At 33.1% G+C, this 24,341-nt stretch overlaps 1 protein-coding gene across 2 annotated transcripts; it reads right to left on the bottom strand.

Annotated features, from left to right (window-relative positions):
* Nucleotides 1-1,679: 1,679 nt before the first annotated feature.
* LOC110023354 (ERAD-associated E3 ubiquitin-protein ligase HRD1) lies at nucleotides 1,680-21,194 on the bottom strand. Of its 2 annotated transcripts, none has more exons than XM_020722731.1 (9): nucleotides 20,986-21,194; nucleotides 20,653-20,807; nucleotides 19,505-20,048; nucleotides 17,533-17,709; nucleotides 16,490-16,639; nucleotides 16,197-16,402; nucleotides 7,764-7,905; nucleotides 2,945-3,191; nucleotides 1,680-2,166 (listed from the first exon to the last, which is right to left on the bottom strand). In XM_020722731.1, exons 3-9 carry the CDS (start codon nucleotides 20,032-20,034, stop codon nucleotides 2,023-2,025), a joined length of 1,596 nt encoding a protein of 531 aa, XP_020578390.1. In that variant the 5' UTR covers nucleotides 20,035-20,048; nucleotides 20,653-20,807; nucleotides 20,986-21,194; the 3' UTR covers nucleotides 1,680-2,022. The 2 variants fall into 2 exon arrangements, with proteins under 2 accessions (XP_020578390.1, XP_020578391.1); XM_020722732.1 differs by having other exon boundaries at nucleotides 7,764-7,902.
* Between the last annotated feature and the right edge of the window lie 3,147 nt (nucleotides 21,195-24,341).

Genomic DNA, 24,341 nt, shown 5'->3' with positions numbered 1-24,341 from the left:
AAAGAGGTTGGTTCTGTCCCTGTAAATAAGTGTTACTTAATTGGTGGTGGGTACTAACTATACTTACTGGATGGGATCTTAATGGGTGATCAAGAATGCCTGTGGCCTAGATCAATGACTATCATTGCACTCAGATGGGATGTTGGTCTACCATCTGCCCAAGTGGTAGCGGACGTCATAGTTGTTGGCGGGCATTAAACTAGGAAGAATTGTATATCTTCATATTTTGCCAAAAATACATTAGTTTAGCATTAACAAATTTTAAAATATTATTTAATCTTGATATTCATCATTGTAAAACTAAATCTTGATGATTATAAGGGCAACTTGCTTGCTACGTAGTCTTGTGTTTAATGTAGGAACGCTATAAGTTAGAAGAAAAGACATGCGGTGGATTAATTATGGGAAGAAAGAACAGCATTTTCTAGAGAGGTGGGAAGTAGTCATATGGAAGCAATAGAGGATCATTAAGATTTTGCTCAATTGCTATTCTTGTTGATCGAACATTTACTTCTCCGATACCTCTTCGAAATGAGAAAATATTACACTCAACATCTAAGCGTGTAGATAACATCATAAATCCGATGATAAATTCTATTAAAAGAGGCTACCAACACACCCTAAGTTTGAATATAAGCTTAATTTAGTTAATAAAATGGTGAAGATAGTTAATGTTGACAAATTAAATCATAAAATTAAAAAAAAAAAAACATGAAGAGTTACTATAAAATAGATAAATGTACTATTAACATATAGTCATTAACAAATGTAAAATGTATAATCTTATGAAATATCAAAGTAAGAGATCTCAACATAGTTGAAGTGTAATTAAATCATACAAGATATGTATCCATTAGAAGAGGTTTACAAGTGGCCAATGCTAGAGAAGCTGGAAGTCGATATCCATCAAAGGCAAAGCTTGAGGTGCATCGAGAAGGATGGAGATGGAGATTTTAAGCCGATCAATGAATAGAGGCGATGAAGGACGAGTGAGATGCACCTGGAGCATGAACCAGAGATGGTGTGACACTATTAGTTGGAGGCAGAGCTAGCTGTAGATCAACAATATTAAGACTGAAAAGCTAAGAGTTGATCTATGGCTAGAAGATATGAGAGGCCAAGAGTAAGAGATGGTTGGTGCAATCCCAACATTTTGCGAGGCTGCTATATCTCACAGGCATCTGTTTAATGGAAATTGAAATTGAGAACCAGAGCAAAAAGAAATTGGAATATCAATGAAACTGTCTGACAATAGAAAATATGCATACAACGGTCATGGAACCTGATGGCATTAACTTAAGATACATATTTTTCTTGAATCGGTTTAACTTGAGCCAGATCAGACCAGACCAAACCAACCAAGCCAACCCGACCTGATCAGCTCCAGGGCTTGGCTCACCGCAAGAAGCATGTCAACAGACTTTCATCTCTAAACTTTGACACTTATATTTATACCACATATTTCTTTCATATTACATCAAAAATATCACTATTTTAACTTCTAAGAAGTGAAATACACCTTTTTCATGCATAACTAAGACGGCATACATACATATGTGTGTGTAAAAATTGAAGTTTAGACGTTAGATATGCAAACACATAGGAAATTAGTATGTAAATCCTCCGGAAAAAAAAAAAAAAAAAAAAAGATTCATAAAAGATGCATCAGACTGAAGCCATACTGCAAAAGTTTATAATTACTCGGTCAAATATGAATACCGTAAATGTTATGATGATTCCCAATTCTCTCAAACACAGAGAAGGGTCAGTAGGAAATAGGAATTAAAATCTGCTAATATATCGTTACTCAAACATTAAAGTCAATACAAATAATAAAACTTCAAATACTTGACCAGCTTCCGCAATATCTACATTCCAAGTTTCCAACTCGCTTCACATCCTTTTGCTTAACTGATCTAAAGATTCTGACCAGCAAGACAGAGATCCATAATGACTCTTTGAACTTGTTATGTTTGCTTATTACCACTTTTATCTTTCTATATCTATTTTAAACTAAAAGGCTTAATCTGTGTCAGCATCTTCGGCCTCGCCATGGCAACCACAGTCAGAAGATGCCAGCACCCTGCTGCTCGATGAGGCGGCGCTCCTGGCTTTTGACTGCTCTGCCATTAATTGTTCCAGAGCTTGTAGCTGAGCTCGAAGAAGCTATCATGAATGACACAAGTGCAGTTTTAATATTTATCAGCTAGAAAGGAAGAACTGTTAGATTGAATATAAGGAGAAAAGTGTTAAAATGGCCCCTTAATTTTTAGCAGGAATCAAGAGTTCATAAAATTGTCAATATAATCTCTTTTAATATTTGTTGGAATAGTCCGTGGTGAGGATTATTTTAGCCCCCATTAAAAAATTTTGGGACAAATTTAATAATTTTATAAACTTTGACTTAAATGATGCCCATGTAAGGACCATTTTGACAATTTACTCAAAAGATAAGGTTTACAAGTAGATTAGATAAAAAGACCATAGTACTTCTAATTGCTGATGTGATAAAAAACAATATCAAATTGCGCAACAAGTTGTAGGGAATCTAATTCCAAATAATTACTAGCATGGCACAATGATGTACAAGATTAAAAATCTAGTCTTCATTCGACTAAAAAGGAATCAAACGCAACAGTTTATGCAATAATATTGTAATATTATTTTTCTATACATGCGACTTTAGTCAATCAGGATGATACCATCAAATGAGAAATATAATCAAAAATCAAAAAAAAAATTTATATAAATAATCTTTATGTAATATTATAGATATGAAAAAATCTACGCACAAATGTATAACAAAAGTTTTTTGTTAAAAATTTTTACATATTTTATGGGGTTATTTGCAGTATCCTTAGCAGATCTTGTCGGGCATTGTATTCCATAGAGTAAAAGAACACAAACAGATGAACAAATTAAAACAATATATCAGATCTTGTACCTCAATTTGGCTCTGAATCAGTTTCTCAACTTTTAAGGGAGAACCCTGTAGATTTGGATTGCCGAGAGCAGCCTCCCTCAAGTCAGTGCTGGAAACTGGAACTTGAAAGGGCGTAAGATTGTGTTGAGAAGAAATGGGTTGATTCTTCAGAAATTGTCCAGAAATATTTGTTCCATTTTGATCCTTGATTCCCCCATTTGAGGCCTGTATGTTGGGAATCTGGGGAATTACAGTATAACCTGGCGGGCTAAAAAGGAAACACATAATAATATGAGACTAAAGGACGCTTTCAACACTAATAATCTAGGCAGGTGACAAATGCATTAGATCTAAAAATTTTACATAAATCCACACATGCTAATTGTTACGAATCTCTTTGCCTCTGCCTATTAAACAGTTTCCTCAGTTCACTAACTAACATAGGTAAAATCTGGTCTATTCATTCGCTACATCTTTGTGCTTTGGCATCCTGAATAACTCTGTGAATTCAAGGATATATTTGCAGCTCCATTTGCATCAAATAATCAGGAGAATAGCAGAGGAATACCAATTGATTTGATTTGAGTCAATTTCAACATGATACACTTTCTTAGGTTCATTAAACACCATTGGGCAAATCTGGCCTATTCATTCGCTACATCTCTCCGTTCTTTGGCAGAGTAACTCTATGTTAATTCAAGGATGTATTCATAACTTCATTTTAATCTACAAAAAAAAAAAAGATATAGAAGTGGGATAAATATAACAATTGGGTAAAGCAGCATACTACTATCCACCCTTGGAGCACTTATGCAACAGATACTTGATAAACAGATTTAAAAAAAAGAAAAATTAACAAAAGGCCTCCTGCACCAATAGATTGAACCGCTATAACCTTAGCGCCTTACAAAGTCAATACCCATAAAGATGAGCAAAGGAAGACCAAAAAGAAGAGTCATTTTGTTAACTACACAATTACAATGTTTATATAAAAATATTGAGTATGATGCACCTCTTCCTAGATAAGAATAAACCAAACGAAGCAACGTTCAATAAATAAAATAAGGCGTGAAACACATATAATAGAATGTGAACAGATTTAAAACATACAACCATATTACTTCAAACATGGCTACAAATAAAAATCAATTTACCTAAAAAAAATAAAAGTATTTAGGGAATGCAAGTAAATCTAAAAACAAATATGCCATAGAGTACAAGCCTAATTAGAAAGGCCAGGTTGATAGCTTAAATTAAAAATTATTACAAGCACACAATCAATAAAAATCAAATTTTAATAACTACACAACAAATAAAAATTAAATTATTCAATAACGAGAATAAACCATATAATCAGGAATCAAGATACTTCTATAATCTCCATTTGAATTACATGACCCAGACACACTTGTTTAAAATAATAAGCCTCAATCAGAAAATTATGTACAAATCCTAAAGGACAAATGATACAATAACCCCCAACAATTAACATAAAGATAAATAAGGGCAAATGGCATGAACAATAAAAACGGTATTCATAAAGCAAATAAGGGACATTTACATACATACCACCAAATTCCTATGTATTTACATATCTAACACTTAAACTTTACACTTTACATTTATACCGCCCAAATTTGTCGTATCACATCAAATATACTGATAAAGTAAAATACACATTTTATACATAGTTAAGACAGCAACAAGCCTTCATCTACTAAGTGGGGTCAGCTATAAGAAATTTTTTTCACCATTGTGTCCTACTGAGTGTCATATTTTCATTTAATTCTAAAAGATTAAGATCATGTCTTATACAACATGCCCAAGTTTTTTTAGATCTACCTCTGTCATTTTTAACATTTGTCGAAGCTAAAACATATGTTCTCCTAACCAGATCATCACATGGTCGACGTTTAATATGACCAAACCATCAAAGATATATTCATTTCGCATTTTGTTTCTAAGTGTCAAGCCACTCATCCACTTAAGCATTCTGATCTCAGCAACACTTAACTTTGTTTTATGCTTCTCTTTTAAAGGCCAACATTTTGCGCCATAGAGCGTTGGATGTCTCACCACCAACTTATAAAATTTTTCCTTCAGTTTAAGCGGTAGTTTTCTATCACACAATAGACTTGAAGCATTCCTCCACTTCAACCAACCAACTTGAATTCTACTAATAACACCCCCATCTATATCACCATCAATCAGAATAATAGACCCAAAAAATCTAAAAAGTTCACACTTTTAATGATTTGATCACCCATAGTTATAACTCTGCCACTAAAGCTACCACTACTAAAATTCTAAGAATTCGGTTTTAGTTCTAGTTAAAAGACGGCCTTTAGACTCTAATGCAGACCTCTGTAATTCAATTTTTTTCTGAACTCTTTCTCTTATTAAGGCAACATGTATGCAAAAATTGAAGTTTAGGTGTTAGATGTGTAAATACATAGGAATTGAGTGATATATGTGTAAATTTTCCAAGAAAAAAATCAGCACAACAATCATATATCAGTTGTCTGACCACCATCAACTCCCATAGGTTGCAAGAACTACAGCGAACAGCTAGAGGAAAAACTATAAGTCCTCTATTTGTTATAGAACAAGTGAAATCTATCCCAGGGAAAATCCACCACGTAAAAGAAGAGATTGTAGAAGATCTCTCCTAATGAATTTAAGAGCAATGGGAATGAAACATCATCCCAAGGTGAGAGACAAAGGAGGACAACGAATGTAGCAATATCAATATCATATTCTCGACATAGATCCACATGAACACTATCAATCATTAATAGAAGAATTTCTCACAAAACCTGGGTGTTTTGATGAACACTAGTATAATCAACTGAAGTGACAAAAAAGCTGATTTTCTTCCTCTTCACTAGGCTTTATAGTTGGGTTAAATAAGTTGAATTAAACTGAAGTGACAAAAAAGCTGATTTTCTTCCTCTTCACTAGGCTTTATAGTTGGGTTAAATAAGTTGAATTACATATGTTGGTCTAGTTGAGTATTGTCAATTAGATTGGTCTGGTTAGGTTGGGTCATGGTGTTCAGATTAAGTTTGATCAATTAGGTTTGAGAAAGATTTATTGTATCAACTTAGTTTGTAGGAAAATGAGTAGATTCTGTTAGCTATAACTGGTGCATGGATAATTAAATTATTTTACTTAAAAGGTCTTGGTTGTTAATACGAAGAAGAATTTAGGGAATGGGAATACTGTTGACGTCACCCGCAACCATTTAAGGGAAATAAAATCAAGTTGGTAAGTTATGACAAGTAAAAAAGTTGGTTCCGGTATATAATTTAAATTAGGGTGGGCTGTTAAAAGTTAGAAAGGATTTGATTTTTGTTTCGTATAGTATTCAACTTTGAAGGTGAAAGTTGCTTCTTTTTTTTTTTTTTTGAGAAGATTAGGCAGAAAATTAGATTTAAAATTTTGGAAGGTGAAGGGATGCAGAAAATGATTTAGAAAGGGGAAGGCTTTGAATGTGAAAAGATTGAATGTAGAGACAAATACAGAAATAGTTGAACAAAGATTAAAAAAAAAACGAGGAAAGGGAAGTAGAGCTAAATAGTAATGGATTTAGGGGATAATGACGTTGGTGGGATAGTGATGGGGATTTTGAATGGAAAAGCCATAGAACATATCATTAAAAACTTAATCGGCACCCCGCTTCTGTTTTGAAGCAGAAAAGATTTCCTTTGAACAAGCTGCATTGCAAACTGATCAGGAACATGAAGTGTAATGGTGAACTAAAAGAACTAGACGAGAAAAGGAGACCAAGTGATGCACTGAATCCTCAAGCAAGCCACATAATCCAAAAAAGTATAAAGCACAAAGTAAAGTGAATCATGCAATATTCATCAAAATGTTAAATGTTTCTTACAGACGAAATCAGGATACTTCATTAATCAACATCTAAATTACATGACCTTAATAGTAATAATTATACCTCATTCAAAAATAATAATAAATTACCTTCAACAAAGAAGAAAAATTCAACCTAATCTAACAAATACTGACATAATATCTACTAATAATTAAGTCACAAATAAAGGACAATGCCATGAAAAATGATAAGTAGCACAAATAAAATATAAATACATACTAAACTCAAATGCAGAGTTTCTCTTGCATTAGTGTGTTGCCTATGTTTTTGAAGCCATGGAAGCGGTGGATGTGTAGAAAAGTTTTCTTTTTTTTTTGTGGCAAGTTTCTAGCACAAAAATAAAATAATAATAATAATAATAATAAACTTAGATGCCAGTTTTAGAAAAAGTAATACCAAACCAAGCCTGCCGCGTCCAAAAAAACAGAAGTCAATAAGGTAAAAAAAAAAGACTAGAAAGAATTTGCATTAAGTCAAATATTCTTAGAACACTAGAAAATCAATATCAGAAAACAAGGATAGTAATGCAAAAAAGGCATTCATAAACCTAAACCCTAAAACTATGTATGTATGTATGTTGTATATGTGTGTATGTATGTATTGTATATATAAATACATATACATACAATACAATAAATATATACATACTACAATACAATAAATATATACTGTGTGTATGTATGTATTGTATATATAAATACATATACATACAATACAATAAATATATACATACATACAATACATACATAAACATATACTCAGTATAATTTTAAAAAAAATTACAAATAATTACTAACATAATGTGCAAATAATGAAAGCATGAAATGCACAAAAAAATATTGCTGAATGCCAGTCTAATAACAGGAGAAACTAATAGAGATCCTTCAAGAACCATTTAACCAGCTTAATATAAAATAGAATGCAATGAACAATAATTTAACTAACCAAGTGTAATGGTTTGTTGGAAAATGGACAAAAGATTTCTCATATGCTTTAGCAGCCATGGCCGCAGCTTGAAGTAGAGACTGATTTTGGTTTACTGCACCAGCATCAGAAGCCTGTGTGGTTCCTGCCGCTGCTGGCCCTACTAACATAAAAGTCAAAACTCAGTTTCAGTGCAGCAACCGTTCAACCAGGAAGCAAAAAAGAACAATATAATTAAAGCAAACATTAATCTATATTAGCAAACTAACTTCTATCCTTAGATCATAAAGAAGAACAAGTCCATCAATATCTGATGTAGAATATAAACTTACCGCTATAGTCAGAAATCACCCATGCTACATTATGCATAGAATAGGTTCAGATGGATTCAATCAACAATAATATCAAGCCTATTTGATCACACGGTTAATGACCAGAAATGAAATTCTGAATTAAAAAGAGCATCAATAACATTTTCCTTTTATGCTAAAAAAGTTGTAGATTATAAATGTGTCTAGAAGTTTCTCGAACAAAGGCAAAATGATGAGTTGCTAGTCATCAAAAACTTGGTGATTGGCAGTAGGATAATATGAACCTTTTGTATTAGAGGTAAAGTCATACAGGTGGACATCCTACAAAAATAACCAAGCAAATTCGCTGTACTTCTAAAACTAATTTATCAGGAGGTTCTGCATCCTGTTTGCATCTGCAATATTTTGCTTCCAATCACAGCAGAATTAAATATCACAGCCATGAAACAGTTCAAGGGAATTGAATGGCCAATGTAACATTTTTTAGAGGCCAATAAAAACTGAATACTCCATGAAAATAAAATCGAGTTGGATATTCCAAGTTGCATATTTAATTTAAAATGTTTCAAAAAGATTAACTGAATGTCAGATGGTGGTTATACTACATAAAATAAAAATAACCTTAATGAAAAAAAAAAATGCTAGGAATAAGTTTCAAGTTTGAAAAAAATGAAAGATGGCATGCTTTCTACTCGTACAGCAAATAAAGTAAATGGAATTATGACAGTGTACAAGTAGAAAGATGCCAATTCCAATAGTCAATTCCAATGTTCCCATATAATAATATTCCATTAATGATTAATTATTTCAACTTATTTCAGACATACCACATCACCAATGCATTAAAAGAAGTAATTTACTTTTTAAAAGCTAAAATTTTAATAATTTTGATGTGATATGAAGGATTTAGGTGGTATAAATGTAAAAAAACAAATTTATGTGTGAGATGTATTGTGGTATGAAGTATGTAAATGCCCCTTATCTATAATGTTTTGATCAAAATTTTGGTCTTAGATATGCAAATACATTGGAATTGACTATTGAGTGGTGTGTATGATTGTGTATAAATCTTCATATAAGGAATTAGTTATATATATGAGACTTTTTGTTTGATAAAACTTGTATAACCTCCAAAAAAGTTTCCGTCTAGTATCACATATGCATTAACGACCACGAGGCCATTAGAATAAGTTTTGAGGATAGTGAATGTAGAGAAGAAGCCAGTTATGAGTTTTATTTACAACGCGATGAATGGGGCCAAGTAGTTAATATCACATAACCTAGGAGTAGAAGAGGAGACTTATATAGAGATTTGAGAGATAATTGATGAAAAATGGGAGTTTCAACTTGACATTTTCATGCAGATAGATATTTCCTCAACCATCATGGATACTTCCTCAACACACAATTTCAATATGATGAAAAAGAATCCACAAAACCTGAGATCAAGTTAGGGCTATCATTGTAAGAATAGATTCATTGATGACCCAAATGAGAGAACAATTGCTCTATGTAGCTTGTTCCATTTAAGAAAGATTTCTTTTGGCTACATTAAGCTAAAGATACTATTACAAATCGATCTCCACGTAAAATTTCTAATATTTAATATGTTCATTGCAACAAGTATTGAGTCTCTAAGCACTATTCTTTTATTTTTTAATTAAAGTATTTCTTTCAAATATAGATGAATGGTGGATTCAATTTGGTGATGGTACTCTAGAACTCCAACGTTTTGCTATTAAAATATTAAGACTTACATGTTCATCATCTGGATATGATCGTAATTAGACTACATATAATCAAGTTCATACAAAAAGGATAAACCATCTAGCAACCTTAAGGATGAATTCTTTAATTTACATCATGTACAACAAGAAATTGAAAGATACAAGTTAACAAAAAAAAAAAAGTTTAAAAGGTGACGAAGATCCTCTTTATATGAAGCTATGTCATCACGATGATGGGTAGTTTGTGAATAAGGATAATGTGGTCATACCAGTTGAGTTATAGCAAGAAGATCTACATGTTGATTTCTTTGATGGTGACAGGAACAAAGGTAGAGAATCCAACACAAAGCAGTCAGAGAAAACAAATATTTTTAAAAATTCAAATATCTGATATTTTCTTCAATGTTAATTTTCAGCTTTTTTATTATTTATAATGGAATATATAAGAAAAAGATGACCGAGGTTGAAGAAGAAAAAGAATGGGAGAACTTAGGCTCAATTGACGAAGAAATATGGGAGAAAACTAAACGTTATGCTGAGGATTCCAATAAAACCCCCTTAAGTGATGAGAGTGTTGAGGACTTTTGATTATATTTTACTTATTTAAAACTATAGATACTACTATGTTGAACAATAGGAGAGAAAAATCTTTTATAATAAACTTATCTTATGTTTTACTTACATATTTTGTGCAATTTATCATTTTTTATCATGTTATGATTAATATATTTTAATTTCATATATTTATAAATTATGATGCTATATAAATATATAAATATATATATACCCCTTTTATTTGAATATACAATTTTCAAATTGTGAGACTCTCAAACCGCTCCAACGCTTATGCCTTACTTCACAAATGGAAAATGCCTCAATACCCAATTGCACAATTTTCAGCATTGTTGTTGATTTATATTTAATGTGGCTAATCACCAAAACAATAAAAACATTGTTGGGACAAGCACAAATCACAACACATACAAAATACTTAATTGCATTTTAATGAAGAGCCTTAGGCAAGTAAAGATCTTCATTTACACATACCGATAAACAAAGCTTAGGGCACACCATTTATTGAATGGAGAACAAGTGAATTTTACAATAAACCTTTTGATAAAGTTTCTTAACATAATCCATTTTTAATCAATCTAATGATTCATGTCATCCAAAAATAAAAAATAATCAACAATAGTCAATTACTTCAAACAAAAAATGAAGCGTCGTGATAATTTTTTACATTCACAATACAAAGATATCTAAATTGATAAACACAAAAAGCATGTTGGGCATTAGTTCAATTGATTTGATATTCCACTTCAATTAAAGAAGTGCTTGAAGCAAGCTAATGAGTCAACGTATCCCAAAAAATAAAAAATAAAAATAGCATATCATCAATAGTCAATTATTTTGCTATTGCCGGTCCCAAGCTCGGATGTGAAAAGTGGAAGGTTGCGTTAGGTAGTAGACAGCCAGCATAAAACTTATCGGAAAAAAAAATCATGACATGAATCCTTTTAATCATTGAATAAGTGTTAAGGCGTCCCCTGGAAGCGTATAACCTTAATAAAAGGAAAAGTGTGAAAGGGCCGCTGCACCGGCGCCCGGGTGTAGTGTTAAATAAGGGTTTCCACATTATGGGTGAATGCGGGTAAAGAAGTTAGTCCATAAAACTAATGAAACTAATATTAGGATAAAATCTTGGAATATAGGTACTCTCAATGGTAAATTAATGGAATTAGTTGATATTATGATTCATAGGAAAATTAATATCTCATGTATTCAGGAAACTAAGTGGGTTGGAGAAAAGACCAAGGAGATTGATAATTTAGGTTTTAAACTTTGGTATCCTGGTAAAAGTCGCACTAGAAATGGTGTAGGTGTAATTATGGACAAGAGTTTGAAAGATAATGTTGTAAAAATTATCAGAGTTGGAGATAGAATTATAGCCCTTAAGATTATCATTGATACTAAGATTTTTATTTTTATAAGTGTTTATGCTCCACAAGTAAGTTTAGATATAAAGTCTAAAATAAATTTTGGAATGACTTAGAAGACTTAATACAGATGATACATCTTAAAGAAAGAATTTTATTAAAGGAGATTTAAATGGACATGTCGGTAGAGTGATAGATGACTTCAGAAATACTCATGGTGGCTACGGTTTTGGAGTGACTAATGAAGAAGGTATAACTATTTTAAATTTTGCTTTAGCGTATTATTTTGTTATTACTAATATTTTATTCAAGAAAAGAGATGAGCATCTTATTACTTATAAGAGTGGATCTAATAAAACACAAATTGATTATTTTCTTATGAGAAGAAGAGATCGTCGCGATTGTAAAGATTGTAAGGTCATTCCAAGTGAGAATTTAAGTACTTAATATCGTTTATTAGTTCTAGATTTTAAGATTAAGAGTTGCAAAATAAAGAATACTAGGACTCATCATCGTAGAATTAGATGGAGAAACTTAAAAAACAAATAAAATTATTTTTATGAATAAAATTCAAGATTTCAAAATTTGGGATATTCATGAAGAAGCAAATGTTATGTGGGATAAAGTAACAAACGTTATTAAACAAGTAGCAAAAAATTTGCTTGGAGAATCAAAAGAAAAAGTTTTTATAAATAAAAATAGTTTGTGGTGGAATAATAATATGCAAGAAAAAATAAAATACAAGAAGTTATGTTATAAAAATTGGTTTAAATGTAAAAGTTTTGATAACTGTGAAAAATATCAAACGGCCCGCAAAGAGTCTAAAAGAACAATTTGTGACGCTAAAAATTTTGTTTTTAATGATATTTATAATAGATTAGATACTAAGGAGAGTGAAAAATATATGTATAAACTAGCCATACAAAGAGAAACGAAAAGTAAAGATTTAACTCAAGTAAAGTGTATTAAAGATGAAAATAAAAAAGTACATTTCTTAGAAAAAGATATTCAACATAGGTGGGTGAGTTACTTTGATAAACTTTTTAATGAAGTTTCTGAAAATACGATCGACCTTAGTGATTTTAATATCATATATAATAATAAAACGTTTCATTTTTACTATCGCATTAGTAAAAAAGAAGTTGACGAGGCTTTAAAGAAAACAAAGGATGGAAAGTCTGTAGGACCTGATGATATCCTAATTGAACGTGTGGAAAAATTTGGGAGTGCCTTGGCTTACTAAACTCTTTAATATTATTTTAAAAACTAAAAAGATGTCTGAGGATTGGAGGAAGAGTATTTTAGTCCCCATTTTTAAGAATAAAGGGGATGCACAAGAGTGTGCAAATTATAGAGTAATTAAGTTGATGTGTCATACTTTAAAGTTATGGGAGAGAGTAATTGAACATAGGTTAAGACGCATCACAAAGATTTCTCATAATCAATTTATGATTTATGTCAGGCAAGTCTACTATGGAAGCTATACATTTATTGAGAGGTTTGATGGAGAAGTTCAGAGATATTAAGGAGAATCTACATTTGATTTTTATTGATTTAGAAAAAACTTACGATAAGGTTCCAAGAGATATCCTTTGGCAAGTTCTTGGGAAGAAAGGTGTTGATATGACTTATATTCAAGTTATTAAAGATATGTATGCTAGAGTTGTTACTTGTGTTTAAATTGAAGGAGGATTGACCAAATATTTTCCTATTTCTGTTGGATTACATCAGGGATCGGCTTTAAGCCCATATCTTTTTGCTTTAGTTATGGATGGTCTTACTGGACATCTATAGGAGGATGTACCTTGATGTATGCTTTTTGCTGATGATATCCTTCTCGTACATAAAATGAGAGAAAAAGCCCAAGAAAAACTTGAATTATGGAGGTCTACATTGGAGTCTAAAGGCCTTCATTCAAGTAGAACTAAAATTGAATACATGGAATATAATTTTAGTAGCAATAGCTCTAGTGCCAGAAAGTGGACTTTGTGTGATCAAATTATTAAAAGGTGCGAACGATTTAGATATCTTGGGTTTGTTGTTCAAAGCGATGGTGATATAGATGGGGATGTTAATAGTAAGATTCAAGTTGGTTGGTTGATGTGGAGGAATGCTTCGGGCCTTTTGTGTGATAGAGAAGTTCCTCTTAGACTGAAAGGAAAATTTTATAAGATGGTGGTGAGACTTGCAATGCTTTATGGCATTGAGTGTTGGCCTTTAAAAGAGAAGCATAATGCTGAGTTAAGCGTTGTTGAGATGAGAATGATTAGGTGGTTGAGTGGCTTTACACTTATGAGACAAAATGAGAAATGATTATATCCATGATAGGGTGGGTGTAGCTCCAGTGATGGACAAATTAGAGAGAGTCGTCTTATATGGTTTGGTCACATTAAACGTCGACCATCTGATGATCCGATTAGGAGAGTAGATGTTTTAGATTCGACTTGTGTTAATAAAGGTAGAGGTAGACCTAGGAAGACTTGGGCTTATTGTATTAAAAATGATCTTAATTTACTAGAACTAAATGAAAATATGACACTAAATATGACGCAATGGAGAAAAAGGATTCATGTAGCCGACCCCACGTAGTAGGATTAAGGCTTTGTTGTTGTTGTTGTTGTCCTTATCAATAGTCAATTACTTTTAAAAGAATATGAGGCATCATGAAGATCTTTTACATTCACGATTTAGAGGTTTTTAAACAAAACAATAATAAATCATGACGACAAAGAGCATGTTGAACATCAGTTCAATTAGTTTGATTCTCTGCTTCAATTAAGAAAGTGTTCGGAACAATCTAATGATTCATGCCAGCCAAAAAATGAATAAAAATAGCATGTCCATTAATCAATTAATTCAAAAAATATGAGGCGTCATGAAAATTTTTTACATTCATGATTCACAGATATTTGAATCGACAAATTATGGGAAAATTTAAGCACCTTCGTTGCTATCAATAAAGCATAGTCCAAATATCAAATCATTCTATTAAGATGCATGACTACACATCCATCTCTTTCTATATAATAAAGATAAACGATAGCAGTACTTCAAAATGTAGCCGCCTATCCTATACAAATAAGTAAGAGCTCTACAAGTATTTGAATTCAAAATAAAAAATCTACATATACAACTGTGCATAAATCAACTTACTTCTCAACACAGTGAGATCCTATTGTTACCCAATACAAATCAATAGCATCCCAAACATGGTTATATAGTATTATTCATGAAACCAGAGTGCCCCTTTCTCCATTTAACCTATTAAGACATTTTTCTTTGATTCCAAAAACAGCCAACAGCTATGACTGCTTAAGAAACTGAATATAAGTTGAGCAAATCAATTGCTTATTAAAATAATACATTAAAAGTTAAAACTATAACAACAACAAAAAGCCTTTATCCCACTAAGTGGGGTTGGCTACATGAATCCTTTTTCTCCATTGCGTCATATTGAGCGTCATATTTTCATTTAATTCTAATAAATTAAGATCATTTTTTTTAAGAATATGCCCAAATCTTTTAAAGTCAACCTCTGACTTTTTAAACATAAGTCGAATCTAAAACATCTACTGTCCTAACTGGATCATCAGATGGTCGGCGTTTAATGTAACCAAACCATCTAAGACGAGTCTCTCTAATCTTATCCCTATCATGGATATATTCATTTCGAATTCTTTCTCAAGTGTCAAGTCACTCGTCCACTTAAGCATTCTCATCTCGACAACACTTAACTTTATTTTATGCTTCTCTTTGAAAGACCAACATTTTGTGTCATAGAGTAATACAGGTTTCACCACCATCTTATAAAATTTTCCTTTCAGTCTAAGTTTCAGTTTTCCTTTCAGTCTAAGCTGTACTTTTCTATCACACAATAAGCCCGATGCATTCCTCCACTTCAACCAACCAACTTGAATTCTACTAATAACATCCCTATCAATATTATCATCACTTTGAAGAATAGACCCGAGATATCTAAAATGTTCACACCTTTTAAGGATTTGATCACCCATAATTACAACTCTGCCACTAGAGCTACTACCACTAAAATTACATTTCATGTATTCAGTTTTAGTTCTGCTCAAATGAAGGCCTCTAGACTCCAATGTAGACCTCCATAATTAAAGTTTTTCGTGAGCTCTTTCTCTAATCTTATCCACAAGAAGGAATCATCAGTGAAAAGCATACACCAAGGTACATTAAAAATTAAAACTATCATGATAAAATGGCAACACAATTGAGGCAATGCCTAATCCATGTGTCAGCCAAAAGAAGCTCCATGAAAAAATTTCCATAGTGAAAGAGTGGAAGAAACTTTCAGATTACAATATTACCACTGTAGCAAAATAAAAAAGTAAAAAAACAGTGGTTTAAAATTCCAAGGTGTTGAAGATCATGGTAGAAAATGAACATAGAGATGCTGAAAAGTCATTTGAAACAGCAGGTGCATAACAAACGGCAAAAGTACAGTAAATATACCAGGCTGATTATCAGAAGGCACTGCCTGTTGTTGCCCAATAGCTGTGGAACCACTTTCAGGAGGCGCAACTAAAGATCTACAGGTGGGGCAAGTATGCTGTCTCTCTAACCAAGATCTAAGACAATGCACATGAAAAAGATGCCCGCAGCGCAACTTTTTGGCCGTAATCATCTCTTCACGGCATATGATACATGTTGCGTCACTTCTATATTTGCGGTATAGTGGAACAAATTATCATTCCAATCAAAGAAAAACTAAAGACCGAAAGCAATCAAATTGACACCAAACTTACGCATTAAGTTCCTCGGGCGATGCATCAGGAAATCGTTCATTCATATTTGAAGTGATTTTGCGATATCGAATATAATCTGCAACACGCATTCTGAAGCTTCGAAATGTCTCGTAAAGCTCACGGATCAGGTGCAAAGGCACACCATAGCTCCTGATATAGGAAAACATATGACAAAGGCAACACTTAAACTTCAAATCTAGCCTGACACAGCAACAAGCAATACAAGCAAAATATTACAATAATCAAGAATGCTACTGAGATTTCCATCATATGGTGGCACTTTGACACATAACGGCTAAAAAAAGAGGAAGATTATATGTATAGCCTTTCCTCATAGAATTTCTCCTAGGGAGAAAGACCTAGGATACAACTTCCTAGGGTTTCAATAAGTCTGCAACTCAGGACTACTCATTTATTGTTTGATTCATTTTCTATTCATTCCAATCTAACGCAAATAAAAACCAATCAAAATATTTATGTAAACACAATTAACCCTAAAAATCTACAGTGTCAACGAAATAAACTAATGATCATATAATGCAAGAAGAAATAAAATGCAATGACATCCAAAACTTACAAACTCAAATAAATCTAACCATTTGTGCTAAAAATCCCTCAAACCATTTAATAACCTTTAAATTCCAAAAAAAAAAAAATCTAAAAATTAAAGCATTATACATCCTGTTCTCCATACAAAGGGACCAGAATGAAGAGTAAAAATTTGAAAAAAAAAAAATATATGGCAACAGCAAAGAAAAAAGGAAGTCACCATGAACATATAAACCCAATGAGACAGAATTCCATATATGGAAGAAATGCAAAAGACAAACCTACCACAAAGTTGAAGGCAACTTTTTTAGTTTGACCATTAGGACCAAAATATAGGTAACCTACAACAAAAATTTTATGTACATAATGCTAGAGATTCAAACAATACTCATTTTTAGAACAAATGCATCATACTACACCTCAGCAACCACAAGCAGTAAATTTAATTTTAAACTTTGTTTAATTGTCATCACATCATGTTACGAAGTACTTACGCAAAGATCACAAGAAAGAATACAATATAGATTGACAAGTGAAGAAGATCACGAACAAGCTCCAAGTAAAATGTATAGACTGCCTTCCTTTCCCACTGTCCTTCCATAAGCATGTCGCTAACATAGAAAACGTACTTTACAAAAGTTGAAACTGTTGTAGTAGCTAGTATAGTGTATCTAGAAAACAAAAGAAACACAAATCAAACTAAGATAATAGAACCAAGTAATGGTAAAAGCATCAAAAGTAACTGATGGAGAGAAATAAATGATCAAGACGAGACAAGTAATTCACTGCTCAGAGCATTAGATCAACATTGCTGAAGCACTCATTCACTCTAAGAAATGAAGCAATCTGTAACAGATAACCCAAACAAAATCTACATACTTTGAAGTTATTTCAAAAATCTACAAGAAAATGGGTTAAGCGTATTTCAAGCATAAGGGATAGGATTACGTGGAACATCCTGTAATTCAATATGTTAAGAAACAATTAACTATCATGCATGGCAATGCCAGTGTAACAGCTAGTTGCACTTTTACATAACAAAAGATAGCAAAAAATAGAGTAGAGAGATGTTATAAATCCAGGACTTGGCTCTAACAAAAAGGTTTGCCCCTTCCTAATCTTCTAATATGTCTCAACTTATGTGCACACTCAATGCCGCCACCACAAACAAAAAGAAACTCAATGAATGCCACAGATTAAAAGATAATGAATCGGGCTACTAAGAACACCATCATTTGTGCACTGCTGTTTTGTGGCATGCTAAGTTCAGAAGGCCTTCAAAAGCAATAAAATAGCATATTTATCATGTGGAACTCAAGAATTTCATTCTTATAGAACCCAACCACACACAATATTTAATTCAAATAAAAAACATGATACCATTTAATTAAGTGTCTATCCCTGGAAGCATGCAAATAATTTATCTATCATAAAATGTGATAACCAAGGTTTCCTTTCTTTTATCTCTTAAAAGTAAAACAACACAGAAAAGCACAAACATTTATATTTTTCATTTCTCAACTGCCAACAATCATAAAAGTCAAGCCAGAAAATTCAATATCCATAACAACCATATAAAATTGCACATCGCTCTCTCATATAATTTTAAAATATTTTCAAACAGCAATAATCACCACCTCTACAACCATCATCATCTTCTCCAACCTCATCCCTAATATTCAAAGTCGGCCTTACAAATCATCCGCTTCTAATTCCAGCATAAGTGCTTCATGAGGTGTTAATTCTATTTTACACAAATGCTTCTGTGCAATGTCTAACCATGTTACTTCAGTTCCATCCTTTTACCTCTAATCTTTGCATCTTTATTTTCTGACAACAATCGAACTGAAAATGTTTCCTAAAGAAATAGCAAAAGTACATTAGGCTACCATTTTAAAGTAGAAACATACTCAACTTTTATGCCAAATAAATAGCCCAATATTTCTTCTTAAACTGTGTTACATCCCATGAAACTTTCTAAATAACTCAAACTGTGTGCCAATGTCATAGCATCACACATAAATATCTACATAAGGCAATTAGTCTCATAAATTGATTCAGCTTCTTCCTCAGGTTAATGAACTCTTTTGGACCTTTTCTGGAAAGCAGAACATCAACAATTATAGAACTTCAACACGCACTTTTTTACCCCAAATCAACTATAAAGATGAGCAAATTGTAGTTAGTTATCAAGATTATGAAATTATGGAACTAAATATGAATTAAAAAGGAATTTAAAATCTAAGAGATATATGTAATAACCATTCAAAAATTGCTCTTGAATAAAGGAAATCAATAGTAGACCAAAAATCAAGCACTATTTGGCTTTCGAATTTGCAAGTAAGCCTTGAAAGTTTCTTTTAAAGGGAATTGCAACATTGCTCTTAACTTAAAAAAAAATGAAAATTAGTTAAAAGAACGATTGTTCCCTTCTATTGCTAAATAAAAGGTGCATTATTGACTTACTCAAAAGCAAAGAAGAGGAAAACTGATGCTTCCCAGGTCTGTATCAATGACTTTATAGAACTGTACAAGAAGAGACAATCAACAAGAAGGAGAAATCCCATGAAAGCAACAATCCGAATGTGAGACAATTTAGGTACAGCCGGAGTTGTCTCAATGTACTCAACCCTCTTTTGAGCCAACCAATGCAATGCTTTGATCAACAGAAGAGCAGTAACCATAGCAAGAAACATGACTGAAAAATCTTGTCTAAATATTGTAATAGCAAAAAGAATTTCCATGACCTCCCTCCAAGATTGCTCATTCAATCTTTCGACTTCTGCCTCTCTAAGAGAACCGAGAAATAAAGACTTGACTAATTGCCATGTTATGCACATCATGACCAGACCCATGTTTAAAAGAAGAACAAAACATATCTTGGATGTAGATAAGTGAACCATCGCAGGGTAAAACTGGCCTCTACTGCTGAATGCATGGTAAACAGCAGCTACTGTTGCCAAGAAACTAAATGCCGCATAAGTTTGGAGCTTCATAACTTCCACACAAACTGACACAAGAAAAGTTCACATCATTCATACATACAAAACATTTAAATACATCACTGAAAGCTAAAAATAAAGGAGAAACCAAACAAAATTTCATAAAACCATTGTGATGTTTTTCTTAAGAACAATTTTAAAAAAAGTGTCACGAGCTCAAAACATCATCATTACCTTATCCAATCTATTTGTGGTTAGCTTTATGAATAATCGTTTTCCAGTTGTTGTTATTGTTGTTGAGTGTTGCCAAAGGTATAAAACCTATAATCCGCAAATCATTTTAAACAACTTCTGTCAATGTTATCTTAGGACCACTCACTTTACATTTTTAATCCTCCAAAACTATTTTAAGCTACTGGGAACATTTTCTTATCCTGCGTTGTGCATTCCCAATCACTGAGATCTACATTCAACCATCTTATATTGAATAGATATCACTCAAACAATTACTCTAACATAGTAATTCCTTAAGCGACGAATAGATCAACAAAAAAATAAATCTGAGCATGTGAAATTAAAATAAATCACCCAAAGTCACCGAAGAACAAAGTAACAAGAAAAGCTAATAAAGTTTAAAGAAAGGTGAGAGAAGGTGAGAATCAGAGAGCTTACCAACCACCAAAAAATGGAGAGCGAAGAAATGGAAGAAGGTTAACTGATTCAACGTCGGGATGTGGCCAATCTGGCGAGCAAGACAGTTCAATGACAACTGGAGCCTGGATTAACAAGATGAAGAGGAGTACCGCAGACCCGTCTCAAGTCTGCAACTGCAAATGGAATCAAGAAAAAAACCTAAGGAACTGTTTGAAAGCAGGATTTAATCCAAATCCTAACAAAGAGTAAAAATGACAACTTAAATCCAACAGAATTTGAAATCACTTTTCTCCTCCGTCTTTCCTTGAATCCTAGATTTAGTAGATCCTGTTGGTGGGAGATGAGAGTTACCTGATTTCAGGACATTGCCGCGTGAAAGGGGAAGAAAGATGTAAGTTTTGAAGTCTTCGTACACCACGACCCCTGCTGCCTTGCCACTTTCCAGCTACCTCCAGTCGCGACTGTATCGCGCCGGATTCGAGCAGAAGGTGGGGGAGGGGAATGGTCGGCGAGGGTTTCGGTAAGGAGAGGAAGAGATGGAAGGAGAATGCAAAAGGGAATTTAATATAATTTTTGTTTGTTAATTTTAAGTGAAAATTATATACCCTAAAAAGTAAAAAGTAAAAAGTAATTACAATCGTAGGGCTGCAATCAAATCAAACGTTCAACAAACTAGTCGTTACTAGAATCGACAACTAGTTCTTTTGTGTTCACTTGTTTATCTAATTCAACAAATTTGGGCATATTTATAATTATTTTATAATTAAATGGACAAATACGAACGAGTTTATGTAGATTTAATTAAGTTTAATTAATTCATAAAAAATTCACTGTTATTAATTTAATTGATTAAGTTGGTTCAACTATTTAGAGTGAACTGGGGAAGAGCCCAGATTTATTAATTTCAGAAAAAAAGGTAAGAAAATTCACAAAGGTCCGCATGGGCTTAGGTAGTGTTCATACATACATACAAACATATATATATAACGCGATGTCTCTGCTAGGGTTTACTCCCGTCGTGTCTTCATGGCGACCTGAGTAGCCCTCGTTATCTCTTCGTCGGATCGAAATCACAACCTGCTCCTTCGTCATACTTCGTTGTTTCCTTCGTCACGCTTCGTCTGCCTCAAATTCGTCTGCGTCGAATTCGTCTGCACGACTTTGTCTTCTTCGACTTCGTCTCCCTCGGCTTCGCGACTCCGTCTGTTGTGTCGTTTCTGCGTCCTTCGTCGTGCCTTGATGAAATCGCAGCCTTCGTCGTCTGCGGCTCTTCTTCGTCAAGGTCAATACGCTGCATCAACATGCTCGATTGCTCGCTTCGTTCGTAGGCGGCAGTTTTGTTCGCCTATTTCTAGCGTCCAGCGGCTCCCTGGCTGCTTTGGAGATGGCATCCACAATCCGCTCCTATGTCACAACACTTGCCGGCGACATTCATATTCCTAGTCGTGCTTTTCTTTCAGGTTCAGAGTTTGGTTTTCATATTGGCAATTCCTGCAATGTTCATCAATCTTTTCACGGCACTCTTAAAAGTGGTGGCGATCACACCTTCATAAAAAAAATTAGGAAAAAAATGGGAAGTCTGCTCTTATTCTCACACCAGTACTCTCGCGCCCTCCTGGCGCTTTGCTATAGTGGGGAAATTTTTGTATGGTCACCCAAAACTAGAGATCATTCGGAAAGATTTTGAGGATATGAAACTATTGGGCAGTTGGAATATTGGTTTACTTGACGGTCGGCACATACTGATTCAGTTGTCTCAATGATGTCCAGTTGACTTTACCTTTGCTTGCAGTCTACATAAGCGTCTCCTCGTTTCTGTTAAAGGTAATAGTCCCAACTTCCTGATTTAGTGCCACATATGCTTTGTATGTATGTGTGTGTGTGTGTGTGTGTGTGTGTGTGTGTCTATACATATATATGTATATATATATGTGTGTGTGTGTGTGTGTGTGTGTGTGTGTGTGTGAATATATTATTCAAGTCAAAACGAGTTGAACAAGAACGAACAAAATATTTTTTGTGTTTGACTCGTTCATATGTCGGGCACAAAAAAAAATTATTTGTGTTCAACTCGTTTAGTTAGCGAACGAATCAAACACGAGCTATTTAACAAGCCGAACATAAATTGTTCGCGAACAACAAGCTGTTTTGACAACACTATCAGCCATCATTATTGTTGTGTTTGTGCACTATCATTTCTTAGATTAAAGGGTTGGATCCTAACGTCATTATATTCAACTAATTGACTCCATCAGATGATGGATGGCGTTGATTTCATCTTCTCCATCTGAAAGGAAATGAGTGTCATGAGTGAAAATATGATTGATATAACTACTCCAAAAGTGGGATTTTGATCTTCTTTGATCCAAAAGGATAAGTAATGTTTCTATGATCCTAGATGAGGGTGGCCCTAAAAATTAAATTTTCTTTACAAAGCTCTGAGGTCAATTGGGTTAGTGAAGCTATTAAAAATGAAGTTCAAGAATATAATTAGGGTTGGTGAAGACCTCATTTGATCTATCTTAGAATTTGTAGATTAAATTCATCACAATTCAATGCAATGCAATTCTTGAATAAAATAAATAATTGAGTGAACCTATAACTTGAAAATTTCATTTTAAATCAAATGAAATTATAAAAGAAATCATAGGTTCCTTCCACTAAACTTTATGGACAACGAGAGTGCGTGAAAATTGAATTCATAATATCTTGAATAATATAATCATTGCATGGTGTAACATTAGTTGATCATAAAGGTTGTTGTTACTGACAGTAATAGTAACTGATCACACAGGTCATAGTTGGTAGCTGCAAGAGCGTCATTTGGTTATAAAGGTCGTAGTGAGAAAATGTAGTAGTAATTGACCATTTAGGCTATAGTTGATAGTTACAAGTGTGTCTATTAGCCATAAAGTCCATAGTGGGAAGTTGCAGTGATAACTAGCCACATAGGTTGTTGTAACTGTAATAACGTTGGTCAGACATAGAGGCTGTAATGAGAAATTGCAGTACTAACTAGTCGCGTAGGTCATAGCTAGTGATTGTAATAGTGTCAGTTGTTCACAGAGGTCGTATTGAAAGCTATAATAACATATTGCGGCCATATATTTCATAATTAGTGACTGCAATAGCATCAGTTGGTCACAAAGGATGCAGTTAGAAGTTGTAATAATGTCACTCGACCATAAAAACTATATCAATGACTGTAATAATAATTAAGTACACATGTCGTAGTTGGTAGTTGTAGTAGTAAGTTGGTTGTAGAGGCTGTAATTGGAAGCTGCAGTAACAGTTAACAAAATAAGTTATAGTTTGTCATATAAGTCATAGTTGATGGTTGTATTATTGTCAGTTGGTCATAGAGACTGTAGTTGGAAACTGTAGTACCAGTTAGTCATATAAGTCATAGTTGGTCACATAGGCCGTAGTTGATAGTTACAGTAGTATTTTTTAGTCACAAAGGTTGTAGTTGAAAATAGCAGTAACAATTATTCATATAGGTCATAGTTGGAAACATAGTCGTAGTTGGAAGTTGCAGTAGCATTAGTTGGTCATAGATGTCGTAGTTAGAAGCTGAAGTAACAGTTAACTACATAGGTCATAGTTAATCACAGATTGTAGTTGGTAGTTGCAATAACTTCAATTTGCCACAGAGGTCGTAGGTGACTACCAGATCATCAATTGACCACAAATATAGTAGTTGTTGA

The sequence above is a fragment of the Phalaenopsis equestris genome, unplaced genomic scaffold (genome assembly GCF_001263595.1).
Source record: "Phalaenopsis equestris unplaced genomic scaffold, ASM126359v1 Scaffold000224, whole genome shotgun sequence".
In the NCBI taxonomy this organism is placed as follows: domain Eukaryota; kingdom Viridiplantae; phylum Streptophyta; class Magnoliopsida; order Asparagales; family Orchidaceae; genus Phalaenopsis; species Phalaenopsis equestris.
This window is presented reverse-complemented; position numbering and strand designations above follow the sequence as displayed.

Excerpts from the sequence above, each read along its gene's own strand:
- LOC110023354 (XM_020722731.1), bottom strand. The coding sequence starts at position 20,034 with ATGAAGCTCCAAACTTATGCGGCATTTAGTTTCTTGGCAACAGTAGCT. Across the intron at positions 7,906-16,196 it reads GCCTTCTGATAATCAGCCTG|TAGGGCCAGCAGCGGCAGGA; the intron begins GTATATTTACTG and ends CTTTTATGTTAG. Across the intron at positions 3,192-7,763 it reads CCAACAAACCATTACACTTG|CCCGCCAGGTTATACTGTAA; the intron begins GTTAGTTAAATT and ends TTTCCTTTTTAG.